Raw genomic sequence first — 22,692 nt, forward strand, 5'->3', positions numbered from 1 at the left:
CCCGCGCGGCAAGAGTCATTCGGCGGACGGGTTGACACTGTACTGCTGCCCGTTCTTGGATCAAGAGTCTGTTGCGGATTGGTTGAACGTGTAATTGACTGGGTGATCTATCATGGGAGGAGGCGTCAAGCGTCAAGGGAAGGCGGAGAAGGGTATGAGTAAGCACTTGGTTCATAGGGAGCCGTAATTAGTCGCGATTTGAGATGATGGGGGTTGAATAAAATCTCCTGCGCTTATTTCCCACACGTTTGTCTGTTCACCTCGTCTGCCTGATAGAAGGTATACGAATTACGGACAAGATTCCCAAATTCCATCCTGTCAATCGACCCTCTCGTACCCTCTACCCCTGTTGGTTTCGGCTCAGCGATCCGAATTCCTCACCCATATCGAACCAAGACATGCCACAGCAGCTTCAACTCTTGCAAAACCTCCGCCAAAGTCCCTCTATCCCTCAGCAACACTCCCCCAGATACCACATCTCTTACAGCCTCCCCAATGACTTGCACATCCACACCTCCCTCAAACGCAATCCTCGCCGCCAAAGACGGCATCGTAGGCCCCCGAAAATCATCTGGAACGCTCTCCAAAGACAACTGGAACCCATGATGCACAAAGACTGGAAAGCCATACGTCTCGCCCAGTGCTCTCAAAAGGGGACCAGTGTCGCCGCGGTTGAAAAACGACGGATCAACAACTAGGGCTTCGACGTCGCGCGAGAGCAGAACATCGCCGTGGATCTGAGCCTCAATCAAGTGATCCAGGTTACGGCTCGGCAGCCTCTTGTAGTGCTCTTCCACGAGCGGTGTCTCGCTCAGAGCGTCAATATAGTCCACCATCTGCTTGGGTCTCACGTTCTGTACCCCCAGCGCAGCGTCTCTCGTGAAGCATTCCTCCAGTAAAACAGCCAAGATCGCATCAAACTCATCAATCGTGGCCCTATCCTTTGGCGCAGCCTGCGAGCCTCCAAACGTAAAGGTAGACCGAGAAGACACCTCTGGTCGAAGCAGAAAGTAGCACGACCCGAACCGCGGTGCAGGACCGTCAGAATTACGCATGAGATCCAAAGCACCGTACTTTGGTCTCAGTGATGGATTAAACGCATCCGCAGTGTTTGAATCGCGAGTAAAGCCGTGATATGCGCCGCTGAAGAGGCTTCGCTCCCATTCATCGCGGGCACCGCCCAACTGCGTCGCAACGAGGCCATTGGAGATGCCCGTTTCAAACTGGTTTCGATAAGTGCCGTCTTCTAAAAGAGATTCAACGACTGTGCGGCCGCTGCGAGAGGGGCGGTCGGGGTGAAAGTGCAGGGCAACCCGGGCATGTTGAGCGATTGCTTTTCGAATATCGTCGAGCTTTGCTAGGGGGATGTTGGACATGCGGAAGATGTGGTTGATGTTGGCGAGGGCGTCTGGCTTGAGCTGGAGGGCCTGGGCCTTGATGTTGGCGATGGCGGCTGCTTGGAAGGGATGCAGCGCCGTGGGATGCGCTAATGAAGCCATTCTTAACGGTTCTACCAATAAAGTGTATGCCGATGACAAGTTGAGGTTTGACTGGCAAAATAGCAATTAATCATGAGTCTCAACTAGTGGTTGTGATAGACGAGTGAGTCACAGTGTGATTTGGTAGGATTCACGAGACATGGCTTCATGTTCTAACCACATGCATACAGAGCACTTTTAGTGAGCCACCATACTTCTAATAGAAACCATCCAATCTATTGCAAATATCCAGCATTCATCAAACTCATCAAAAGAGTCATCCATATCACGCAGATCCCGCCTCTCTGCTCGGATCTTGCAGTCTCGCCAACTCCAACAACAGCCGATACATGTAAACCGCCATATCCTCCTCCCTCAGCGCCTTAAAGAACCACTCCCGTCCCTGCCCTGCAATCTCTCGTGCCCGTCTCTGTCCAGCTTCCGTGGACGTCAGATAAGACACCAGGTCCGGAAGCTCCTCCAGGCTCTGGCTAACAGGAATATAATGATACCAGGGCACAAGGCGATCGTCGTGCCACTCTCTGAGCAGCGTCTGCTTCATGGGTGCCGACTTTGATGCCAGCAGCTTGTAGTAACGACCGCTAATCCCGTTTCCATCAATATCGAAGACGAGGCGTGACTGGAGCGCCTTGTCTTTGTCTGCCCAGCCCGCGGTTTTGAAGAACCTCCTCTGGTCTCTGCAATACCTCCTTTCGCACTGGAAGATTCTGGTGAACGCCACGTCAAACAGTCGGCCATTCAAAAACGACGATGCGACGCGCTGGACGACGCCTCTAATCTCCCGCAGATAGTAATACTGCCGATGCTCAAGGTTTTGCGCCAGCTTCACAAATCTTTGTCGTTGGTACGATGACCAGTTTGCATCTGTAGCGAAGCCGCCAGTCGTGGATCCGGCCCAGTAGAGGTTATTGCGCTTCTGATCCCAACCCATCTCCTTTGAGTCGTCGTACGTAAACTCACCTTCAACGTATGCAGGGCTCGGAAGCAGGACATCTCCCATGGTCGACGGTGAGCCGGTCGAAAGAGCTGGGACAAGCCCCTCGACCAAGGAAAAGGACACCGGGCTCATGAAGAGGCCGTGCATGTTGCGGTACTCTGGGTGTTGGCACAGATCCATCGCAGAAGGCGGATCCGTAACAAAAGGCAGATCAAACGTCTGGATCGAAGATTGCTTGGCCTTTGCTTTGCTGCCTTCTTCTCTGGAGGCACAGAACTTTGTAATCTCATCCCAAATCGGTCGTCGCGACAAGTTGGTAATGTTAAACTGCGGATGATTCCGAGCCTCTTCCGCTCCCCACGTTGGAAGCAATATCCGAGGCTCGTCAAAATGGTTGACGAGGAACTTGACGTCCGGAAGCGCGCCGCCCAAGCCCTGAAAGAGCTTATCAAGCAGGAATTTGAGATGTCTGTCGAAAGTTCGATATGCGTGAGTGCATTCGGTTGTGGCAGACGCACCATCGACGCTACAGAACCACATCTCGCTGTTCTGAGCAAAGTGAATCTGGTTCAACGTCTCACTGACGCGTTTCCCACTGAGCTGCCAGAAGGGCGACACGGCCCGATGAATTGCGTCAAAATCGTCAACGATGGGCGACTTATGGCGAACTGCAAAGTCATACCATCCTTCGAATCCCGGAGGCGGCGCGGCATTATATCGACGTCGGTACTCCTCGACAGCCTCTGCGTATGAGCCAGACTGCCTCTGGAGCAGACTCTTGAAGTTCGCCTTGCCGCTGCGTACCAGAGTCTCCACGGGGTGCTCTTTCTGAGGGCCAAATGCCTTTGCCGACTGTTGCGCATCCCGAATCAACCAGATGTTCAACAAAAGAGGTGTCACTGATGCAACGCCAAACGCCCATAGCGTAAGCCTGACCTTGGCTTGCTTGGGCAAGAGGGCAATCAGTTGCCCGATGGTGATGATGGAGACTAGGGCGTAGGCGACAGCCTGGAAGTCGGATGATTCGTTGATTGGATTGTGGGTAAATGAAATGCTAAAGGTGGTGATCAGGGGAGCAGCAACCCAAGAAGCATCTCGAGCCTGGGCGATGACAGATTGGTGAGAAACAAAACTCTGAATCAAATTGAGTGGTCGAGGGAAGACCTACCACCTGGATGATAAAGTACCAAGACAGCGCTTTGAGAAGACCAATAACGAGTGTACTGATCAGGACAGTCGTGGTCAATCCGAAAAAGATCGCGTCAGTTCCCCAAATGCACAGCAGGAGGATGACGACGCGCACAGAAAGCGGACGAATGATGTTGTCAAGGCTGATGGGCGGGAGATGTGTATATGTCTCGACCCTTGCTAGAAGAGTAGCATACACCAGGAAAAGTAAACACGTCGGAATGATGCAGATCAAAAACGCTCGCATGCTCCGGTCAGTGAAGGTGAGAACACAGAAAGATCCAGCCAGCATGGGGCCCCAATATGTGTTCACCAGCGGAGTCACCAGCTCGGGAGGCTTGGAGCCCGAACTAGACCCGCGATATCTCCTGACTGTGAGTAACAAAGGGGTCAATGCAGGCTGTCGATGTCATTAGCAAAGACTCCATCATTTGAATGTCTGTTTCGTGGATGAATCTCACTATAAACTGAACCAAGCCAGCCTCCGTCTTGAACAACGTAAAGAGGGCAATGTTCGCAGCATACCCCCAAAGCGTGACCGTCGTCGAAGATGCTGTCCTAGACTTGCCAGCGACTACAGGCCTCATCAGCGACTTGCTCGGCTGCGGCTTCTTCAGGGATCCGATGACAACCGGCAGAACCGCCCAGCAGACCATCTCCGAGTACATCTCCGACTCTGGCGACGACAGCCAGTGCGCCAGCGTCGCAAAGAGCAGCGCCGCACCGGCGAATCCAGCAACGGGCCCGACATCGTCAGTCCTGGGCAGCCACATGATGGAAGTCCGATGCGTTGCCTCTTCACCTCGGTCGTCCGTTCATCGGCAGATTTCTGTTGCAGCTTCCAACGAGCGACCGTGATGGAAATGGAGAACAGGGGGGGCATGATTGTGGGATTGGGGGTGCCTGCAGGGGGTCTAAGCCTCCCTTGAAAATGCGTCGGGCCTCGTATTTTTTTAGCACCGTGCTGTGCCTGTGGCTGAACGCATCGCGTCACGCTTATTTGTTAGCGGATCTCGGGATGTGCAGTGAGGAGGATTTAAGATGTCGTCAGCGTCTACGCGGTGCAAACCTTACTTGGAGGTTTAGAATAAGGGGTTTGGTGTTGGAGATTGACTTGCCTCACGACAACCTTCAATGTTGTGCCACGGCATAATGATAGCACCTAGATATCTAATAGCATGATGACCCTCTCGATATTACAAGAAATTGTTTCTGCCACGAAGCAAGCGCCATGAATTTGACGGCATCACGCTCACAATTGCGGCTGTACAGTGTACGGTACGATAATGATCCAGGGGCTCTTCAACAGCCACCACCACCTAAACATCATCGTCAGCATCTTCAAGACAGATCAAGAGTTCAAGGCACTTACCACAGCCAGCTCCTCCGCCGCATCCCCCTCCGCCTCCGCCTCCTTCCCCTCCAGCACCATTTCCACCACATCCGGCACCGCTCGATCCGCACGTCTAGAAAATCAGTTAGAATTGCAGAGCTACAACATGATGTAGGACACAAATCCGAGGCTGTTACATACCCCTCCGTTGCCATTGTTGCATCCTCCAGCACCGCCGCAGGAACCAGCAGCTATGCCTCCGTTGCCGCAAGATCCCCCAGCGCAATTCTCCCACGCTCCTGGGCCGTTGTGAACAGTCGATGGATCCCAGCCGTAGTACATCCCCGGAGCGAACCACGGTGGGAAAGGGTACGGGCCATACACTGACAACCATGGTGTCAATTTCTCAGGCATCTCGGGTAAGGGGCAGCAGGAGAGGACTCACTAGTATACCGTGCACCCCAGTTATCAAAATACTCTTCCTTGGGCGGCATCGGACGACCTCTTTTCTCCGACCTCTTGGCTGCTTTCTTGTACTCTTGTTCAAACCACTGGCGCTGCCTTGCCCGCGCCCTTGCAGTGACCTTCCTTCGGTCTGCTGTTTCGATCGTCTTGACGGCGTTGTGGAAAGAGACGTGAGCCGACTTGTCTGGTGTACACGTTTCGGCTGCTTCAGACTTGTGAAATGCCTCTGATAGCTTGTCGTTTGATGACAGGGCGAGGAGTCTGCCTATACCTGATATTTGCGAGGAACGAATTGCTGTCAGGAGGATCAAACAATTAGCATGACTTCCCATTCCCAGTAGTCCATAGAGAGAGAACAACTCACTTTCACAATACCAGCATATGCACTCACTGTACACAGCCCCAAACATGTCTTGATACGTCTTCGTCGTCCACTCAAAGCACCGACTAAGCTTATCCTCATCAATCTTATCATCGTGATCAACGAACCGCCCCGTCTTTGAAACCGTATAATAGTAGTAGTGCGAAGGCGTAAGCTGGTGCGTATGCCACGCCAAATCGACATCCAGCGTCGGCACAACTACCTTGCCCGGATGCTTCTTCATAATCTGCACGAACCGGTCGTATTTGACGATAAGCCGCGTCATGGTATCCCTCGCCGTAGGACTGTGCAGCCAGTCGATATTCACCATCTTCTCGATAAAGACGCCTTGTCGCATCACCGCTGCGCAGAGATCGAGTGCAAAGGGGGAAAAATTCTGCCAGTATCGGCTCATCATCTTGCGGATTGTGATGCCGGCCCAGGTGTGTATTTGATGACGCCCAAAGAGCCCTTTGTCTGAGTCGATGGTGCGGATCTTTTTGACGTTGGTGATGGTGTTCTGTATCATGTCTCTGACTGCGTTCATGTTGAGACGGGGAGGGACTTTGACTTCCTCTTGATCCTTCTTTCTGTTCTTCTTCTTCTTGTCTTTCGTCTTCGTTTTCTCAGTCTCTTCTGATGGCTGAAGCGGCGGTTTTATTAGCTCAAGCACTGAACTCCGTAACTCCATTTTGATCATGCGGTTGGGGAATGTTCTAAAATACTTGTCGCCAGCGCTGCCTTCAGGCACCAATTCGGGACGACCAGACCCAGGGTCAAGTATTGTTCCCGGCATCGGCACGGATTGAGTTAGCAGATGAGATGAGTCGGAGACGAACTTTGACACTGAGAGAAGCTCTTTGTAGTTTTCATTTCCGCATGAAGGGCACCTGTGGTTGAACTTGCCGTCGCCGTATCCATTACCGATAAGGCCTGTAAACCTGGGTATGTAAGTCGGAAGAAGTGCGATGAGGTAATTGGACCTGTACCTACTCAATGTCTGTCACATTTTCCTTCATTCCGCATGTCGTCCACGGAACCTCGTTCTTGCTTGGACAGAAAGGGCACTTGAGAACCTTGGTCATGTCGTCGTCCTGATTCCGCCAGCGGTGCCCTGTTTTGGCAACCCAGTGAATCTTTGCTTGATCGGAAACATTATAGTTGAAGTCGGCATCAATGGCCCTGTGTATCAACTCCCACGGCATGCCAGCCGGCCAGAACGAGCCCAGTCCATGCCGCATGGTGTCTTCAAGGAATGCTCGCGGATTGAGCATATGTGTGTGAAGGATCATCAAGACATCTGCCACGTTGGGACGTCAACATTGACCTTGTTAAGCACGAAACAGCACTTCTCACCCAAAGGCGGTAGCATCTTTTCTCTCCATCTCAGCTTATGACGGTGTGGAAACTTCTTATACTTGGGGTGATCAGGCGTCGCCATATCCTGCTCCGTCAGCATCTCCGTCTCCGCAAGCGTATGCCACCACGCCTCATATCGGTCGACCGCACGCGCAACAAACAGAGCCCATCTCTTCTCGCGCAATCTGCTGTGCCCAGCCTTCGTCACAGTCGCCGAGTTCGTCTTTTCAAGCATGCGAATGGTAGGCCAGTCTGCATCCACGCGAAGATCGTCCAATGCCCATTTGCCACGGCTGTCCCAGAGATTCCACAGTCCGTCAGTGTAGCCAATCTCCTCCTTTATGGACTGGATGGCGTGCAGGAGCTTGAGGTGGGCGAGACAGGTATCCTCCCAGATGCCATAACTGAGGTCGATATGCTGATCCGAAGGTCTATAGAAGGAGAGGGTTGTGAAATGGGCGTTGATGTCTTCTGATGCTCCGCCATGGCCGCCATCATCCGGAATTTGCAAAATATCAGCAGCGGTCTGGGTTGAGTAATAGACGGGGAGTGAGTCCGAGTACATGTAATCGCCATTAGAGGGCTGTGGCTGCGCCCGCGGCTGCGGCGGGCCAATCTTCATGTTGACGCTCTGGTTTCCACTTCACCCCGATTCTCTGTTGCCGTGTTCGTGTTATGCGGTGATATGCTGACGGAGGAGGACACATGAGGCTGCGCACTCGAAGCTAATTTATGTCTTCGCCTGTCAACTGGGATCCGATGATAACTGTCCTGTCGAATAGGGCGAGCGACTGCTGGTTTTATCTGCTAAACTTCAAATGGCACCTAAACCCGGACGTCATCATATGCTGGCCTGCATGTGCATGTCGGGTATGCACGGATTAACTGAGCAATTGGATGAGAAATGAGGAATCTAGTGAAGGCTCTATCATCTAGCTTATCATCTCTATTCCAGCCAGCTTTCCTTCAGCCCAATGAGTCAATATCCTGACTTTTCGGCCCTCTTATCCCATCATGGGGTCTACTTTGTAGCGCCGCTCTCTGTAATGACATCGGAGGGCGCCGGAACACATCCCTGGAGAGGAAACCCGAGAATCCCAGACCCCCAATGCTCGTGGTCGCAGTTCGACAGCAGAGTTGCAGATAAGCTAGAGACTCAATCGTGGCCCCTCCACAGTGGAATTAAGTGCTGATTGAGATCGGACGATTGCGTCCATTCTAGCGTTGCAGGGACGCCCACAATATCTTTCTAGAAGTATCACAGCACGATGGAATAGAGGCCAAAAAGGGGGCCCCGCCTGGGACTCCCCCATATCAAAGCGCCCTGGTCAGAGAACCTGCTTCCAAGCCGTATATGGAACCAGTATGAGCAAGCAAGGCATGGTAACTCGCTTCACATTCGAAGATGGACCAAGAATGGTCGTTGTAACCACGCCGACATCACCTCAGTCTATAGACTAATGGATGTTTGTCGTATGCGTCGTTAAAAATGCCCATTATGAGGCTGATTTACCGGATGCACGGCACACAAAGAAGCAGCAAAACTGCCTTGGCTGCATGGGGCGCAGAAGCATCCTATGCAACACCTGGAGAGGTAAGGCATATCCTGACGCTTCCTCCAGATTGTGGTGCGTGGCAGCCGGGTGCAGTAGCCAACCAGCTTATACGAGAGCGATAAGATCGAAAAGCATCCAGTCTCCGACCTCGAACAGCGAGCAGTAGCAGTATGTAGAAAGATTCAAAATACGGAAGTTAAATAGCAATAGTCGACGGCTCAGGTGCTGCCTTGACGCTCTCTAGTACCAGTTATCGTCAACGTAACATGCGTAGTTAACCAGCCAATCCATTCACCAAGTACTATGCCAGAGCCACTCTTCAAAATCTTCTGGGCCAAGCCATCCGTCGTCCGAGTACCAATCGTATTCAAGAGTATACGACTCTGGAATCGCATATCCAGTGCTGTGAGGCGTCTTCGTCGTCCCTTTCCTGTTCACCTTCTTGTTCCCTGCCTTGGGCTTCCAGAAATCCTTGCGCGCCTTGTCCGCCCAAGTCTGAAACTTCGCCGGCTTCAACAAGGCCTGCAGCACAACCTCTCTGGCAGCCAAAACATCTTCCAAATTGTCATGGATCCCCCCTTCAACGCGTATCTCGATTCCGAGGAACGTCTTGCACAACTCCTGAAGCCCCCACCTCCGGCCTGGCTTCTTCCTTCCTGCCAGATTATTGAAGACAGCTTCTGTGGCGAGTATTGCCGAGTCCACGACGCGCGTGTGGACGAGACGCAGGGCCTCAAAATCGTAGCATATGGTTTGCCCGATCAGGATCGTTGTCTCATCGATATGCTTCCACAGCTCTTGTCGAGCAGCGATCCAGCCGCTAAGAGCCTCCTGGTTCATTATGGCTTCATATAATTCCGGAACGCCTATGCCGTGAATATTTGTTCTCCAGTCCTTAATCGGTCTCGAGGGAATGACCAAATTATTTACCAATGTCCCACCAGTCAAGAAATCGATTGCGCAGAGGCTGATCAACTCATCCGATCCATCCACCGCCTCTGCCATCTCGCAATCAATCACAACAGCACGTCTCTTTTTGACGGCAGGCTGCCGCATCGGTGTCTGGCGAAAGTCTGCAAGGCTTGGCCTCGGTTTCTTGGGCTTGGTAGTTGGTCCCTTCTCAAGGTCCACTGTGTATCCTTCATTGGCAAGACTTTCCACAGAATGGCAACGGGCCAGGAGCTTGCTGTAAACAGCTTCTTGCTCATTTCTTTCAAGGCGAGTGTATGTGACTCTCCCAAATCGCAGTGGCACTACAGGTGGTGCATTGATGAAGGGCTGATTGCTCTGGCCAACTGATGCATTTGGACTGTTCGACATGGGCTTTGCTGCCTCCTTGACGTGGATGGGTGAGTTCATGTGCGCCTTTCGATCGCTCTCAGTCTTGAACCATCGGGAACATTTCTCGCAACAGTGATTCATATCGTGGCCGGTGCTCAGAGCATGGTTGTAGATCTTGGGTCTGGTTTGAAAGCTCTGCGAGCAGACGCTGCAATGGAACGCTGCCATCGTGTGGTGCTAGCGAGAAATATCTTGACTTGATGATCGACTCCAGAGAGGTGATTATATCGCGAAATTGAAGTCCAGCAAACTGCGAACAAGAATCTCTGCTAGCCGTCGTGGCCTAAAAATACGGACCAGCTCAGCTAATCGCTGCGTATCTATAGATCCTTGTAGGACTGAGTCACTCAGGTAGGCGCGCGGCCGTGGAGGCGATGAGTTTCAAGCCCTTGATCGTCAAAGGCTCGTCCAATGTTCGTCGACCACGTACGAAGCACCTCCTTCCGAATGCTGTTGGTTGGCGGCTGCATTTGCCATTCGCTCATCCGAAGTGGTGTCAATGTAGGTCTTTCGTGAGGGGGTATGTGGGAGGCCTACAAAACAAGAGACCGCTCATGCGGCCCCCAGCCTCGTGCCCAACAGGATGTGAGCAGGGTGTTTTTCAAGCTACGCTGCTACCTTGTGGTACACAGGAACCCTCCGAACGAGCGGTACAACAGTATTTACCATGGGTTCACTTTGAAAGCAATCCGAGTGAAATGCTGAGAGATTGACTATAAAGCAAGCAAGTAGAACCATATAAGTTCTCGAATACACCCGTCTAGTCAGCCATAACAAACTGCCAAAGCGTGGTTCCATGCTGTCTCAAGACCAGATCATCCGAGCCCGCCACAACGGACACTCTCTTCAGCGTGTGCCACCAGTGCGGCATCAGTAACTCGTAGCCTCCCTTCGGGTGCTTTCGCACTGTCATTAACTCCCACGCTTCGTGATTCAACGCTTCTGAGCGCAGTAGATCTTGGTTGTTGTGGCCAATGAATCTGCCGGTTGCCATATTGACAAAGCCAAAGTATCCGTTCTTTTCGACGCACAGCCACGTGAACTGCTTATGTACATCCGAGTTGATATCATGGACGTAGACTCCCCCAGATTCGTTGGAGCAAATCGCTCGATCGGTGTCGTTGATAAAGATGTGGTACTTATTACCCGGCCAAGGAACCGCATAGCGGCGGCCATCCCACGGTTCTCCCACGATGGTAGGCTCAGATGTCTCTGGTGTGTATTGGGTGCAAGTGGTAGACGAGTCGTCCGTTTTGTCCGTCATGATGCCCAACAGCGTCGTGAGCAACTCTCGGTTGGCGGGGCTGAGGTATGAATGGAGCTTGTTAGAACTATTTGTACTGAGCAGCGCGACGCTTAAGAGCCTCGTGAGAAGCATCGAATCTTCTCGGTTCCCGAGATTTCGATCTGTATGAGTCTTCTCACACTTTATACTATACTAAGCAAGAGCACTATGTCAGTTATCTTCAGGGACACTGTCACAAACAGAGCACAGGTACTTACCCAAGTATGTAGTCGGATCAATTAGGTTGCTAGCTACTGGTTTGCAAGCTCTGGAGGAAAGGGATGAAATGACTGAAGCTGGGGGCGATCCGGTATTTATAGGTGGCTCTCTGTGTGACGCGAGCGGGATGAGACTACACACATGTACTAACTCTGCAGCTGCAGTCACTGCGGCATCATGCATGCAGCCCATCGAGTGCACACGATGCTTGTTCTTCCTGGCCTCTGATCGTTCAAAAAGGCTCTCAGTTATTGAGTCCGTGTCAGAGTTCAAAGACTCTTGTTGGCTGAGGCAGCTGGCTGCGGGTGTTTTCCAACAAGCCTCAGCCGTTAGGCCGAATCCTGCGTGTCGGAATCTTCTGGATTGGGCCCAGCGGGCAGCGGCATGTTTGGAAAGACTACGTTGGACTGATCTGATATCGTTGGCACTGGAGGTGCTATCCTGAGAGTTCCTGTGGGCTGACATCGGCTTGCTGTGGCTACCTTGTAACGTCCCGCCAACCAGACGCAATCTACATCTATAACATTGCGCTCATGGAGTGCCATGATTGTCTGGATGTAATTATCTGTTAAGAAGACGTCTAATCTGCAGTTAAATCATACGTAGCACAATTGACCAAACATAAAGAATTTCGTAAAAGTAGCAGAAATACAATAAGACAGATAGATATAGACAGAAGCTGTAGTTCTCACGCATATAAATCATGAATATGGCGCGGCACGCCCATTTCCTTCTGCAGTTCCCGCATTGCCTCCAAAAACTCACCCGAATCACCTTTCAAGGTGACTTTTCCCAGCCCATCTGGTACATCAAGGTAAGTGACTCCACCCATAACATAACAACTGACATGCTCCCTGAAGCTCTGTGTAAGCCAAGTACGATAAAGAGCCGCGCCCTTTACGATGGTATCAGGCAAAACCAGTTGACAATCAAGGACTTTTAGAGCTGCCCACCTAATTGGTTCATGGAGAGCTGCCCACCCAAGATGTATGGGCGCGGTGTCAAGCTGCGCTGTCACGATGTGAAGTGTGTCATCGGGCAAAGTCGATTGGCTTTGAAGAGACCGTAAGATATCCAACTTCAAGGGTGCAGACGCGGACCCAAGGTATGACACGAAGAGTGGAAGTGCTTCAGGTATTAACGAAGCTTGGGTTCCAAGCAGCCTCAGTGCTTCCTCTTTGATAGCCCACTCTCCTCCATAGGATGCTTCTCGCAGAACGGCTTTCACAATCCTCTCAGGCAAGTCTGGTTTGCCCCGTAGTGCTTCCAAGGCGACTTTTCTGACGGAATGCGATGGATCTGCTAGCCGTGCCGCTATCGCATCTAGAATATCTTCAGACAACGATCGATTGCAAAGCGCCTTTGCTGCTGCTGAACGAACATGTTCATCTTCATCTTCTAACTGTACCTCGAGAGCTTTCAGCACCCCTTGAGATAATATTGATTGGCGTCCGAGAGTCAAAGCTGCTTGCTCTCGAACAACTTCATCTCTGTCTCGCAGCTGCTCCGCGATCTCCCCGAGAATCTCTGTAGAGAGATGTGTCTGATAGCTAAGTGCTGATAGAGCAGCGCATCTGACTTCTATATACCCATGTGGATCCTTGAACTGACTTGCTATAGCACTTAGGATATCATTTGGCAGCTTTGATGGCGTCGAGAGCACCTTCAGCGCTTTGCGTTTGGACTTCATTTTCTCATCGATCAAGTATGCCGCCACGGACTTGAAAACATGAAGAGGCAGCCCTTGATTTAGTTGACGACAAGAAGATGCTAGCACATATAGCGCCGCTCTGGTGATACGATAGCTTCGATTTTCGAGCTGTGCTAACACCTTTTCAAGGACATCTGTCGGCAGTGCCCCTCGTCCGCTTAACAGTTTTAGTATCTTCAGTTTCATTGCCTTGTCATGTCTCTGAAGTAGTTCTGCCATAGCTTGGATGATATGTTTAGGTAAATAGTGTGAGATGCTGATAAGACGGAACGCTTTTAATTGGATACGACTATTTGGGTTCGTAAGCCAGTCGACTGCGGTACGTAATATAGTCTCCTGCAGATTTGATGACGATTGAAATATCGGTCTAGCCATGAGGCTTTGGACTATGTCGTCTTGGACTGCTATCAAGTCCACTATAGTCTTCGTCACATTTCCTGATATGGTGGATGCATTATTGAGCGTTCGGATTGCTGCCTCTTGGATTCCCCTGTCATTATCTTGCAATTGTGCGGCGATGCATTCGAAGACATTTTCCGGCAGCGTTTGTTGGCGCTCGAGTACTTTCAGTGCTGACAGTCGAACACGTTCATCTCCAAGTTGTCCTGCTACAGCCCAAACCATGTCGTCTGACGGTAGCTGTTGATGCTCAAGTATCCGTAATGCTCCCAGTCGAATATCTGGATCGTCGTCTTCAAGGAGTGCGGCTACAGCCTGGATGACGTGTCCAGCAAACTCATGATTGCGCTCGAGCATCTGTATTGCATCTCGTCGCGTTACAGCATCTGGATGGTCAAGCTGGGCCACTATAGCGCCAATGGCATATTCAAGCGGTCGACCACTGAAAAACTCCGACACGTTCTCCAATTGTTTCCAATCCCGATTTATCATCCATGTCGCTAGAATACTCTGGCATTCTTCAGGTAAAGTCCGTTGTGAGCGGAGTATATATAACGCATCTTTTTGTATTTGCCAATCCTGATCGATGCACCGGATCAGAGCGTTGAGTGTCTGGATTGGTAAATCTTTGCGTGACTCTAGTAGGCGGATGGCGGGAAAGTGCCGCTGAGAGTAGATATCCTCAAGCTCGAACCGGCGAGTTATCAACTCAATCGTGCTCTGCGGTGGTCTGGGACTCTCTCTCAATCCGTCCAGCACCATCTCATCGACGTCCGCAGATGCTCGTTCTAGGACATCGTTCAAGCTTCGCTCGGGAAACTCGACCTCTCTGGCTAATTGCGCCCCCCGCCCGTATAGTGCCGAGATGTTGTAGGTTATATTGAACTCGCATTCGAATTCCAGCCACTGAGACAGGTGACGCTCCAGCTTTTCTCGAAGAAGAGTGAAAGATCCGGCCCCAACTGAAGATGATACTTCGCTTAAACAATGCATGATCAAGCGTTGATGCACTGGACCAAGGAGGTCTCGCGGCTGATCCTCGATCATGTGGAAGAAGCGGCACAATTTGTTCTCGTCGGGCTGAGCGTGGATTAAGCCGGTGACAAAGCGCCAAAAAACGTCGTATCGTGCGTTATACTTCTCACTTTGAAGGAAGCTTTCCGCATCGAGCTCTTTGATCATACTTCGCTTCTGTTGCGTGCCGAGTTCCAGCGCAGAAAGAGGTCTCCCGGATAACCAGTGGTAGACAAAGTAACGAGCAGCAAAGTACTCCTGAAAGGTCAAATGGATAAAGTGGTAGCTTCTATCCTTGATCATTGTTGAAGAGTCAGATGAGCGCAGAAAGGAAAGCCGACCGAGGGTCTCGTCGAGTGGCAGCCCCAGCGCATATGCCTTCCCGGAAGACCGCCAGGCTCTAGAAAGCTTTTCCCGGTGTACAGAAGTGAAGTCTAGCACGTCGCTGTACATGCCGGCAAAGGCAAGGCATTCCAGAAGCTTGACTTCAGACTCGACTTTGTCCTCAATTTCGATACAATGAGCAGATTCGACCTCAGCTTCGGTCATCCGCCCCAGTCTCACGGCATCCTTTCTCCACAGCTTCTGTTCGATGGCTTGGTATATCGCTGTCATAGTTTCTGGCGACGTTCCGGAATCGAAGTCACCCCAAGTGTAACAGAGTGCATCTAGCTGAACTGGAATGCGTACAAGGCCTTGGAGTAACCAATGTTGCTGAAGAAAAGATTTGACCTCGTTGACCTTTGGCTCTATTCCGGGGTCGGCGTTCAGGTAAGCCTCCACCTGCTCATCATAGAATCCTATTGTCTCTAGCTCAAGGTCCATGCCCAATAGAGACTTGGCAGATGGTCGAGACGTGATGATTACGTTCGGCTGCTTCAAAAGGTCCTGAAGGAAGCAGACCATGGTGCCTTCACCGACTAAGAACTGCGATACTTCGTCCAGCCCGTCAAGAAGGAAGAGAGTCTTGCTATTCCCAGTTGCCAATGCCTTGGCCAGTTCTCGAGCAAGCTTCGGCCTGCTCTCGGGCAGAGAGAAGTACTCATCGTTGAAGAGGCGCTCGTAGTTGTATCCGGGCCTTTTCCTTTCCTCTTGCTTCAGGTTCCGTAGAGGCACCCAAAGAATACGGTCGAACAGCTTGTTCCATTCAGTCCATGTCTGTCGCTGGAACTCATGAACAATCTTCTTGCACAGAGTAGTCTTTCCGACCCCCGCTCGACCTCGAATAAAGATCCTTCTTGGATGCATAAGGCCACCGTCGCATCCACGACGTTCGTTGAAAAGCGTTGCGAGCCCGACTTGGCTCTCCCAATCTGGGTATTCAGCTTTCTGCCGAGCGAGAACTGAGAACGGAGATGACTGAGCCGAAGCAGGGTGCCCAGGCACTTCTCCAGGTCGCTCCACGATGACGAGATTGATGTAACACTGATCCATTGGCAGTAGCTGGCCAGAGAGTCGCTGAATCTGTAGCCTGTCCCCCGTGTAGTGTTTGTCTCGGATCCAGGCGTCCGCTTGCTGCAGAGGTCCATTCCGAACCACCTGGAGAAGAGCTGCGAGCCTTCCAGCTACAATCTCGTAATCGACATCGTGAGACCCGCAGAATTTGTTCATCAGTACATGACGTCGTTCAAGTGGCAGGGGATCCGAGTCGATATCCAGAGTGGCTGAGCTACGATCAACCAGCTATCATCGGTTAGCACTCATGAGCCTCGGAGAAAGCATTTCATCAAGAAGCATCCATAGTACGTACAAGCTTCGACTGGCCAAGCCACGGCAGGAGAACCACCGGCAAGATCTTGCTTTGAAGAATGGTTTCACGCGTTTCGTAAAAGGTGTGTATCTTGCAAGGATAATCTGCATCTTGGCAGAGTCGAGTAAAGGTGCGAACGAGTTGCTCAAGGTCGTACGTCGATCCCTTCACGCTGTCAAGCAGTTGGGCGACAGATCGATTTCGGAGCGAGGCCCATGTCTTCAGCATTGGTTCTACCCAGGCTGCTATATCTTGAAACGAGGTGCCTCTGAACGGCGTAGCGAGGAAGACGATGCCGTGTGTGGCCTTTCGGATGGCGTAGTAATCGCTCTCCGGTCTGTCAGCCATTACAAGAGCCTTCATCAAGATGATGCCACCGAGGCACGAGGCAATAAAAAGAATTGGCCGATCTCGACTTTTAGCATCTGCTGCCAGAGGAAGTCGCATGTCGAGAATTCCAGCGAGCAAGCGCCGCGCAAACTCCCCCACTGTCCATGGGACCGAGTCTGAGTCTTGAAGCAGGTCCGCCGGCCAGTCGCAAGTGAAGATGCGAACTCGTTCCAATTTGGCTGGAAGCATGTCCGGATCAGACAGCCAGTTGACACTGGGCTTTTCGCCGTCTTCGGACCGCCAGATCCACGTGTCGGGCGACTTTGTGTCTAGGCCGTGGATGGCAATAACATCGACGTTCGGTTCGCCATCGCTTTCGTCGATGCTGTTGACCTGATGGAGATGAACACCTCGCATTTGCTGAGCCATCTGGCAATGTTCATTGACGGGCAATAGCTCGCCTGCATTCGCGATATACAGAATAGAATCGTACGTTGAGCTGGTTGCAGATGCTTTCTCGGAGGACGAAATTTAGGCGGCAAGAGTGTATCTGCCTTGGCACATCAAGTCGATGGAAAACTGGGCAGACATGGAGGCTGAGCCTTGGAAAGTGGCCCAACCCCCAGGGACCCTCCATTGGCTGTCCCTTGTCGTGAATGCATTGGGTTCCATGGGTTGGACCAGTCAAAAACCTCCTCATCTCAGCTCCAAGCGGGCTGCGTCAGCGCTCAGCGCTTGACAAGTCTCCCCAGCGGGATGTCGAGTGTCGACCTGAAGCCGGCCACGAAAAGACAGACGGTGTCATAAATCATCTCTTTCATAGCCCCCTTCGTCCCCCGCGCAACGCTTGTCAGCCCTCAGACCAGCCCCCCATCGTTCTCTCGTGCGCATCCCTCGTCCCAGGAACCGCCGCAAACTCCGAATCATGCGGCCCCCGTATCTTCGGCCCGGGCCGCAAGCGGGACACGGCGCTCCGACTCGGCATCGCGTGGCTGATGTCGCGCCGGTCCGCAGACGCCTGTGCCCTCCTCTGCGCCTTGAAGCTTTGCCCTGGGTCCTCGGGCCTGAGCTTCTGTGTCATCGTGGAGACGTTGCTGTATCCCGCATTCAGCGGATCAAAAACATCAACGCCGAGTCACGGATACGCCATTGTATGAGCCTCGACCAAAAGAAAAAGACCTTAAAGTGCAGACACTCGACCAAAAGAAAATGACTCTGAAGTGCAGACACGACGTCGTCCGCGTCAAAGCCGCTTTCGCAACGATACCAGGCTGCGAGACGAGGATCGCGTCAGCTTGATGATCCTAGTAAGTCCAGGCATTATGAAGCTTGATGTTGCCTCCGCCGCCTCCTTCCGCAGGCGTGCCGATGAGAACAACCTCCCCCCGAGCTCCGTGCTTATTCAGACCCGCACCGCAGCGACAACCCCGACGACCGACGCCGGCGGAATGAGGTTATGCCCGTACACATGGCCAATCCCCTGTGAGATGATGCGTCTCAAGAAAAAGAATGACACAGCCAATCTCTCGAGATCAACAATCTCCTCATCCTGCAGGAGCCTGCGCGATGCACGCCATTGAGCTCACTCGCCCATACCAGGATTGAGCAACACGACAGGGCCGCGTCTCCCCATGTCAAAGACGGCCAGCAAGGCTGTGTCCATCCCGTAGGCAGTCGATGTGACGGCCCAGCCACGCTGGCATCTCATGAAGCCCTTCAGGACATCGTGGGCGATGAACTCACCGAATCCGCGCTCGGGGTTGTCGTGCCGGCGAGGCTGTGTACCGCCTGGCTGATGTCGTCGAGATATCGTAGGAATCCGCGTCACCGAGATATTCGTCATGAAGGCTGTATGCATCTTATCTGCCGCGTGGGAAGAGGACGACTGCCACTGCCTAGAGCAGAAAAGAAGACTGCTACTTGCTGCTACTGGCGCTCTTCTCTTCTGATCTTCTTCTATTTCTAGTGACTAGAGTATATCAGGTTCAGATCAGCCTGGGATGCTTGTAAGCCAGATCGAGCTGCTGAATAGAAAGTCACTCCCCTATCGTACAGCAGCCACCAACTGCAAACGCCCGTTACACCGACGACATACATGGACTGTTCGGCTACGAAATACCATCTGGAATCGTCGCCTAATTGCATCCTGAACATTTCCTCCTCCATTGTTCAGATTCCGGGTAACCTAAGAATCGACCAATATGCCCTAGCACTGCCCCTGTCAGATCCCCACCTATCAGATCCTCTCACCCTCGTCAAGGGGGGGATCGAAGGTATCAGCATCCATCACGTGAATCAGCCTCCAATGAGACGCCGATTTGGCCAGGTTTGAAAGCTCGTATTTTCTGAATGCTGGAAGAGCCTCTTTCTCGTCAAATGTCACCGGAGTCACAACTGCATGTATACGCGATTCCCGCCGTAAGCAAAGAACACATTTCCAGAAGAGGGAGAGGCAGAATGCCAAAGTGCGCCTTTTCTACATCCGAGGAGCCGTCAAGACGCGCAAAACGTTCTTGAGCGCATCAATTGCTGCCTAAGAGGAAGCTCTGGTTGACAGCATCCCGCTGCGGTTTGCGACAACGGCGTGATTTGTCGTTTGCTGTCGCCGCTAAGCAAAAGTTCGGTTCAGCCTCTTTGAGCCGCGATAGCACCCCAAGGAGACTCTCTCGCCCATCTCATCATTCTCCCCCATTCCTTGTCCGTTCTCGCCCCCTTCTCTCCCTCTTCACTTCCTGCTGGTCGCATCTTCTCCATCTTCATACCTTCACATACCCAATACGCAATCTCCACTATGCCTCAGCCACAGCACAGCAGGAGTCCCAACCCGTCGGATGATTCGTCCGTCGACTTACACGACTCGCCGTCGTCGGAACAAGCCTCGTCAACTACCGTGGTCCGCAAGCCCAGCAAGCCGCTTAGTCGGCGGGGCCACTTCAAGTCGCGGCTGGGATGCTTCAACTGCAAGAGGAGGCGAGTCAAGTGCAACGAGGTCCGCCCGTTCTGCTCGCCGTGCTGCCGCCTCGGTCTAAACTGCAGCTATCCGACGCCGGCTCCCTCGTCGACATCATCGTCATCATCATTCTTCTCTTCTTCATCGTCGTCGTCTTCCTCCTCCTCGTCGCTTCCTCCGCGTGCTGCCCTCTCCAGTATCGCGCTGGAAGACTTGCGCTTCTATCACCAATTCCTCCTCGCGGCCTTTCCCACGCTGCCGTTAAAGGGCAAGGACGTGTGGATGGACGCGGCCGCAATGTCACACCAGGTGAGATCACATCCGCGTCCGATGCGAATTCGCGCCTCGTTCAGCCCTATGACAGCTTGCATGCACGACTAACACCAAAGGGCGTGTGCATGTGTTACCGGCGTAGTACGACTATCTCGCACATGCTGTCCTGGGCCTCGGAGCCTCCCATCTGTCTCAGCACGGCAATGTCGACTACACGTCGCAGGCGCTGCAGCATCGCGTCACTGCCATGAAGCTGGTCAACCAGCAGCTCGATCATCCTCCGACAAAGCCCGCGGACGCAGATGCGCTGATGGCGGCGGTGATATGCCTGGTCGCCCAGTCGTCTCTTATGCCGGACAGCATGATTGACTACATCACGACAACGCGGGGCGGCAACTTGGTTGCGTCGACCATAATCACCAACTACGAAATGTCCATCTTCAAGTATTTCACGCCGCTGGAGCATGACCGGTCCCTGGAGAGGCTCATCTGCGAACAGCCGCGGAACTATGAAGTCATCCAAGGGTTCGCGGCCTCTGCTCTTCGATTGAGGCCATTGTGCCAGACGCTCAATGAGGTGGCGTATTGTGATTGCCTGGTCAGATGTGTTGACCATCTGCGCACATCGTGTCTAGCCGGTACGACGAGGAAATCTCACATCTCATCGTGTTCTTACTGACAAGCCGTGCACAGCCTGGAGGGAGTTTGTCACCTTGTTCGTTATGCCGGCCACCTTTAGCAACCAAGACTTCATGGCCTTTGTGGACAGCGACAACTACACGGGCCATCTGCTCATCATCCACATGTTTCTCCTCGATTACGTGCTTGGCAATGCCTGTCTTGCCAAGTCCGAAGAGCCAGAATACCCTGGCAGAAAATTCGTCATCATTAAATGGACAAAGGATCTGGCCCAAAGGCTTCCCCCGTCATATCAGAAATATACAGAGTGGCCACTGGAGTACTGCAACATCCTTGCCGAGCGCGACGCGCGATATTTGCTCAGTCCTTGATCATGGGGCTTCCTCGTTCGAGAGGCTGTCATTTACTTGAGTCATGAAGAGCAACTGGACGACTGGGGCATATCACTTGGATGGAGACGCATCTCGTCCAGCTCAGAACCGTGTCGCATACCCCTCAATAAGTGTTCATACCTTCACCTTGGGTAGCTACCGAAGCATAGACATGGGTACGGGTGGGCGGCAGTCGGTCGTGAGATGGTGACTTCGGTAGTCGCTGGTAAGGTTGGCAATATCCACAGAGCCGAAGAGTGGCTGCATCTGGTGGCACAGGACTTTGACCTTGTCGGGGTAGGGGACTGCCACAAAGACAAACTTGGCCCAGGTTGCGGACTTTCGACAGTCGCGCCAGACAATGTTGTTGCTCATTGTTCTCGCGGGCGCTGGAACAAGGGAATGAAGCGCCGGGTAAAGACCATGTCGTGATGCTCTGCTTGGTCTTCCCTGGCCATGTTGGGTGCCCTTCTTTCGACAGGGTTCGACGATGTCTTGGCCGTGGACGTTAGAGGCCTTACCTTACCTGCAGTTCTCGTGATTCCACGCGAATACGAATGGAATATGTCCCTCCCACTGAGTTGCCATGGGAAGGTGGGAAGGCATGGCTGTGCTTTCACTTCCTTTTTGGACCCGGACTTCTGACTCGTCGCTCTTGCCTTTGAGTGAGTCGATGGTTGGATACAACAAAGACACGTTGGGACGGCATCAATTCTGATTCTTCTCTCGCCGTCGCTATCCCCTGTCAGAAGCAGCAGCAGCAACAGCAACAGCAACAACAACAACAACAGCAGCAGCAGCAGCAGCAGCAGAAGAAGAAGAAGAAGAAGAAGAAGAAGAAGAAGAAGAAGAAGAAGAAGAAGAAGAAGAAGAAGAAGATGACGACGACGACGACGACGACGATGACGATGACGACGGTCGTCTTGGCTGGGGCGCCCGGCGGGCTTCCCCTGTGGATGCAGTGGTTGGTCGCGATTGTGACCACCTGGGCTGGGCTCACGGTGGTCGTTGCCGGGTTCTACCACCTGGCCAGGCGCCTGGCCGGCCACCACCGCGGCGGCGACGTCGAAATGCCCCCGGTCCGGCCCCCGGCCTCGACCCCGACCCCGACCCCGATCCCGGCCCCGGCAGAGGCCCAAGCCTCCGGCTCCGCCCCCCATCCGACCGGGGCCCTGGCCCCAGGCTCCAGCGAGGCGGCGCGGCGGCGGCCGTCCGGACAGAAGGAGGAGTAGTAGGGTAGGGTCGTCCCCCCAGCCGGACCAGAGTCCCCCCGTCCGGCTGGGGCCTGAACCACGGAGACTGTGGGTCAGACGCTTCATCAAACGCGTACCCGTTCAGGTCCAGTAGGCATCATCATCAAAGCCGAAGCCAAAGCAGCTCCATCGCCTTGCAAGTCACACGCAGGCGTAAAGACGACCCGTCGCCAAAAGCCCTCACTCAAAACAACCAAAACTCCAGTCATTTTTGCTCGCTGTATCGACAAAAACCACCGACTCCGCCAGCAGCTGCATCAAGTCAGTCAAAGCATGATATCTGCTTCTTCATCAACCGCCATCTGCCGCCGGAGAATCCTGCTACATCAAATGAGCCGATTGCAATGTCGCCAGGGACATACACCAGGTGAACGCATGGGAATTACAATGATTCGGCAACGGACGCTTTGATCCATGGACCGATCGGCAAGGGACTGCGACGATGGATGAGCGGGTGGA

General features: G+C 52.8%; 12 protein-coding genes across 12 annotated transcripts; 2 read left to right on the forward strand and 10 right to left on the reverse strand.

Annotated features, from left to right (window-relative positions):
• Nucleotides 1-377: 377 nt before the first annotated feature.
• CCMA1212_008525 (uncharacterized protein) lies at nucleotides 378-1,499 on the reverse strand (the record flags this gene model as incomplete). The annotated part of the gene is made up of 1 exon (XM_073705653.1): nucleotides 378-1,499. The coding sequence occupies one exon, from the start codon at nucleotides 1,497-1,499 to the stop codon at nucleotides 378-380; it is 1,122 nt and encodes a 373-aa protein (XP_073555963.1).
• A 265-nt stretch (nucleotides 1,500-1,764) lies between these two features.
• Nucleotides 1,765-4,397, reverse strand: CCMA1212_008526 (Beta-1,2-xylosyltransferase 1; the record flags this gene model as incomplete). The annotated part of the gene is made up of 3 exons (XM_073705654.1): nucleotides 1,765-3,537; nucleotides 3,605-4,024; nucleotides 4,086-4,397. The coding sequence occupies 3 exons, from the start codon at nucleotides 4,395-4,397 to the stop codon at nucleotides 1,765-1,767; spliced, it is 2,505 nt and encodes an 834-aa protein (XP_073555962.1).
• Nucleotides 4,398-4,926: 529 nt separating this feature from the next.
• On the reverse strand, nucleotides 4,927-7,764 carry CCMA1212_008527 (uncharacterized protein; the record flags this gene model as incomplete). Its single annotated transcript, XM_073705655.1, has 6 exons — nucleotides 4,927-4,943; nucleotides 4,997-5,090; nucleotides 5,159-5,340; nucleotides 5,403-6,724; nucleotides 6,777-7,083; nucleotides 7,140-7,764. 6 exons carry the CDS (start codon nucleotides 7,762-7,764, stop codon nucleotides 4,927-4,929), a joined length of 2,547 nt encoding a protein of 848 aa, XP_073555899.1.
• Nucleotides 7,765-8,989: 1,225 nt separating this feature from the next.
• Nucleotides 8,990-10,207, reverse strand: CCMA1212_008528 (Small RNA degrading nuclease 2; the record flags this gene model as incomplete). Its single annotated transcript, XM_073705656.1, has 1 exon — nucleotides 8,990-10,207. The coding sequence occupies one exon, from the start codon at nucleotides 10,205-10,207 to the stop codon at nucleotides 8,990-8,992; it is 1,218 nt and encodes a 405-aa protein (XP_073555901.1).
• Nucleotides 10,208-10,799: 592 nt separating this feature from the next.
• Nucleotides 10,800-11,303, reverse strand: CCMA1212_008529 (uncharacterized protein; the record flags this gene model as incomplete). The annotated part of the gene is made up of 1 exon (XM_073705657.1): nucleotides 10,800-11,303. One exon carries the CDS (start codon nucleotides 11,301-11,303, stop codon nucleotides 10,800-10,802), a length of 504 nt encoding a protein of 167 aa, XP_073555900.1.
• A 928-nt stretch (nucleotides 11,304-12,231) lies between these two features.
• Nucleotides 12,232-17,176, reverse strand: CCMA1212_008530 (uncharacterized protein; the record flags this gene model as incomplete). The annotated part of the gene is made up of 2 exons (XM_073705658.1): nucleotides 12,232-16,350; nucleotides 16,418-17,176. 2 exons carry the CDS (start codon nucleotides 17,174-17,176, stop codon nucleotides 12,232-12,234), a joined length of 4,878 nt encoding a protein of 1,625 aa, XP_073555862.1.
• A 421-nt stretch (nucleotides 17,177-17,597) lies between these two features.
• CCMA1212_008531 (uncharacterized protein) lies at nucleotides 17,598-17,828 on the reverse strand (the record flags this gene model as incomplete). Its single annotated transcript, XM_073705659.1, has 1 exon — nucleotides 17,598-17,828. The coding sequence occupies one exon, from the start codon at nucleotides 17,826-17,828 to the stop codon at nucleotides 17,598-17,600; it is 231 nt and encodes a 76-aa protein (XP_073555863.1).
• A 43-nt stretch (nucleotides 17,829-17,871) lies between these two features.
• CCMA1212_008532 (uncharacterized protein) lies at nucleotides 17,872-18,324 on the reverse strand (the record flags this gene model as incomplete). Its single annotated transcript, XM_073705660.1, is given in 3 exon segments — nucleotides 17,872-18,051; nucleotides 18,156-18,306; nucleotides 18,320-18,324. 3 exon segments carry the CDS (start codon nucleotides 18,322-18,324, stop codon nucleotides 17,872-17,874), a joined length of 336 nt encoding a protein of 111 aa, XP_073555864.1.
• Nucleotides 18,325-18,329: 5 nt separating this feature from the next.
• Nucleotides 18,330-18,590, reverse strand: CCMA1212_008533 (uncharacterized protein; the record flags this gene model as incomplete). The annotated part of the gene is made up of 1 exon (XM_073705661.1): nucleotides 18,330-18,590. One exon carries the CDS (start codon nucleotides 18,588-18,590, stop codon nucleotides 18,330-18,332), a length of 261 nt encoding a protein of 86 aa, XP_073555865.1.
• A 614-nt stretch (nucleotides 18,591-19,204) lies between these two features.
• On the forward strand, nucleotides 19,205-20,980 carry CCMA1212_008534 (uncharacterized protein; the record flags this gene model as incomplete). Its single annotated transcript, XM_073705662.1, has 4 exons — nucleotides 19,205-19,212; nucleotides 19,559-20,006; nucleotides 20,113-20,608; nucleotides 20,664-20,980. 4 exons carry the CDS (start codon nucleotides 19,205-19,207, stop codon nucleotides 20,978-20,980), a joined length of 1,269 nt encoding a protein of 422 aa, XP_073555854.1.
• A 156-nt stretch (nucleotides 20,981-21,136) lies between these two features.
• CCMA1212_008535 (uncharacterized protein) lies at nucleotides 21,137-21,355 on the reverse strand (the record flags this gene model as incomplete). Its single annotated transcript, XM_073705663.1, has 1 exon — nucleotides 21,137-21,355. One exon carries the CDS (start codon nucleotides 21,353-21,355, stop codon nucleotides 21,137-21,139), a length of 219 nt encoding a protein of 72 aa, XP_073555856.1.
• Nucleotides 21,356-21,654: 299 nt separating this feature from the next.
• CCMA1212_008536 (uncharacterized protein) lies at nucleotides 21,655-22,220 on the forward strand (the record flags this gene model as incomplete). Its single annotated transcript, XM_073705664.1, has 1 exon — nucleotides 21,655-22,220. A coding segment is annotated over one exon (558 nt), but the record flags the coding sequence as incomplete, so codon positions are not given.
• Nucleotides 22,221-22,692: the final 472 nt, after the last annotated feature.

Source organism: Trichoderma ghanense (genome assembly GCF_004382785.1).
Source record: "Trichoderma ghanense strain CCMA-1212 chromosome Unknown scaffold_12, whole genome shotgun sequence".
Lineage (NCBI taxonomy): Eukaryota > Fungi > Ascomycota > Sordariomycetes > Hypocreales > Hypocreaceae > Trichoderma > Trichoderma ghanense.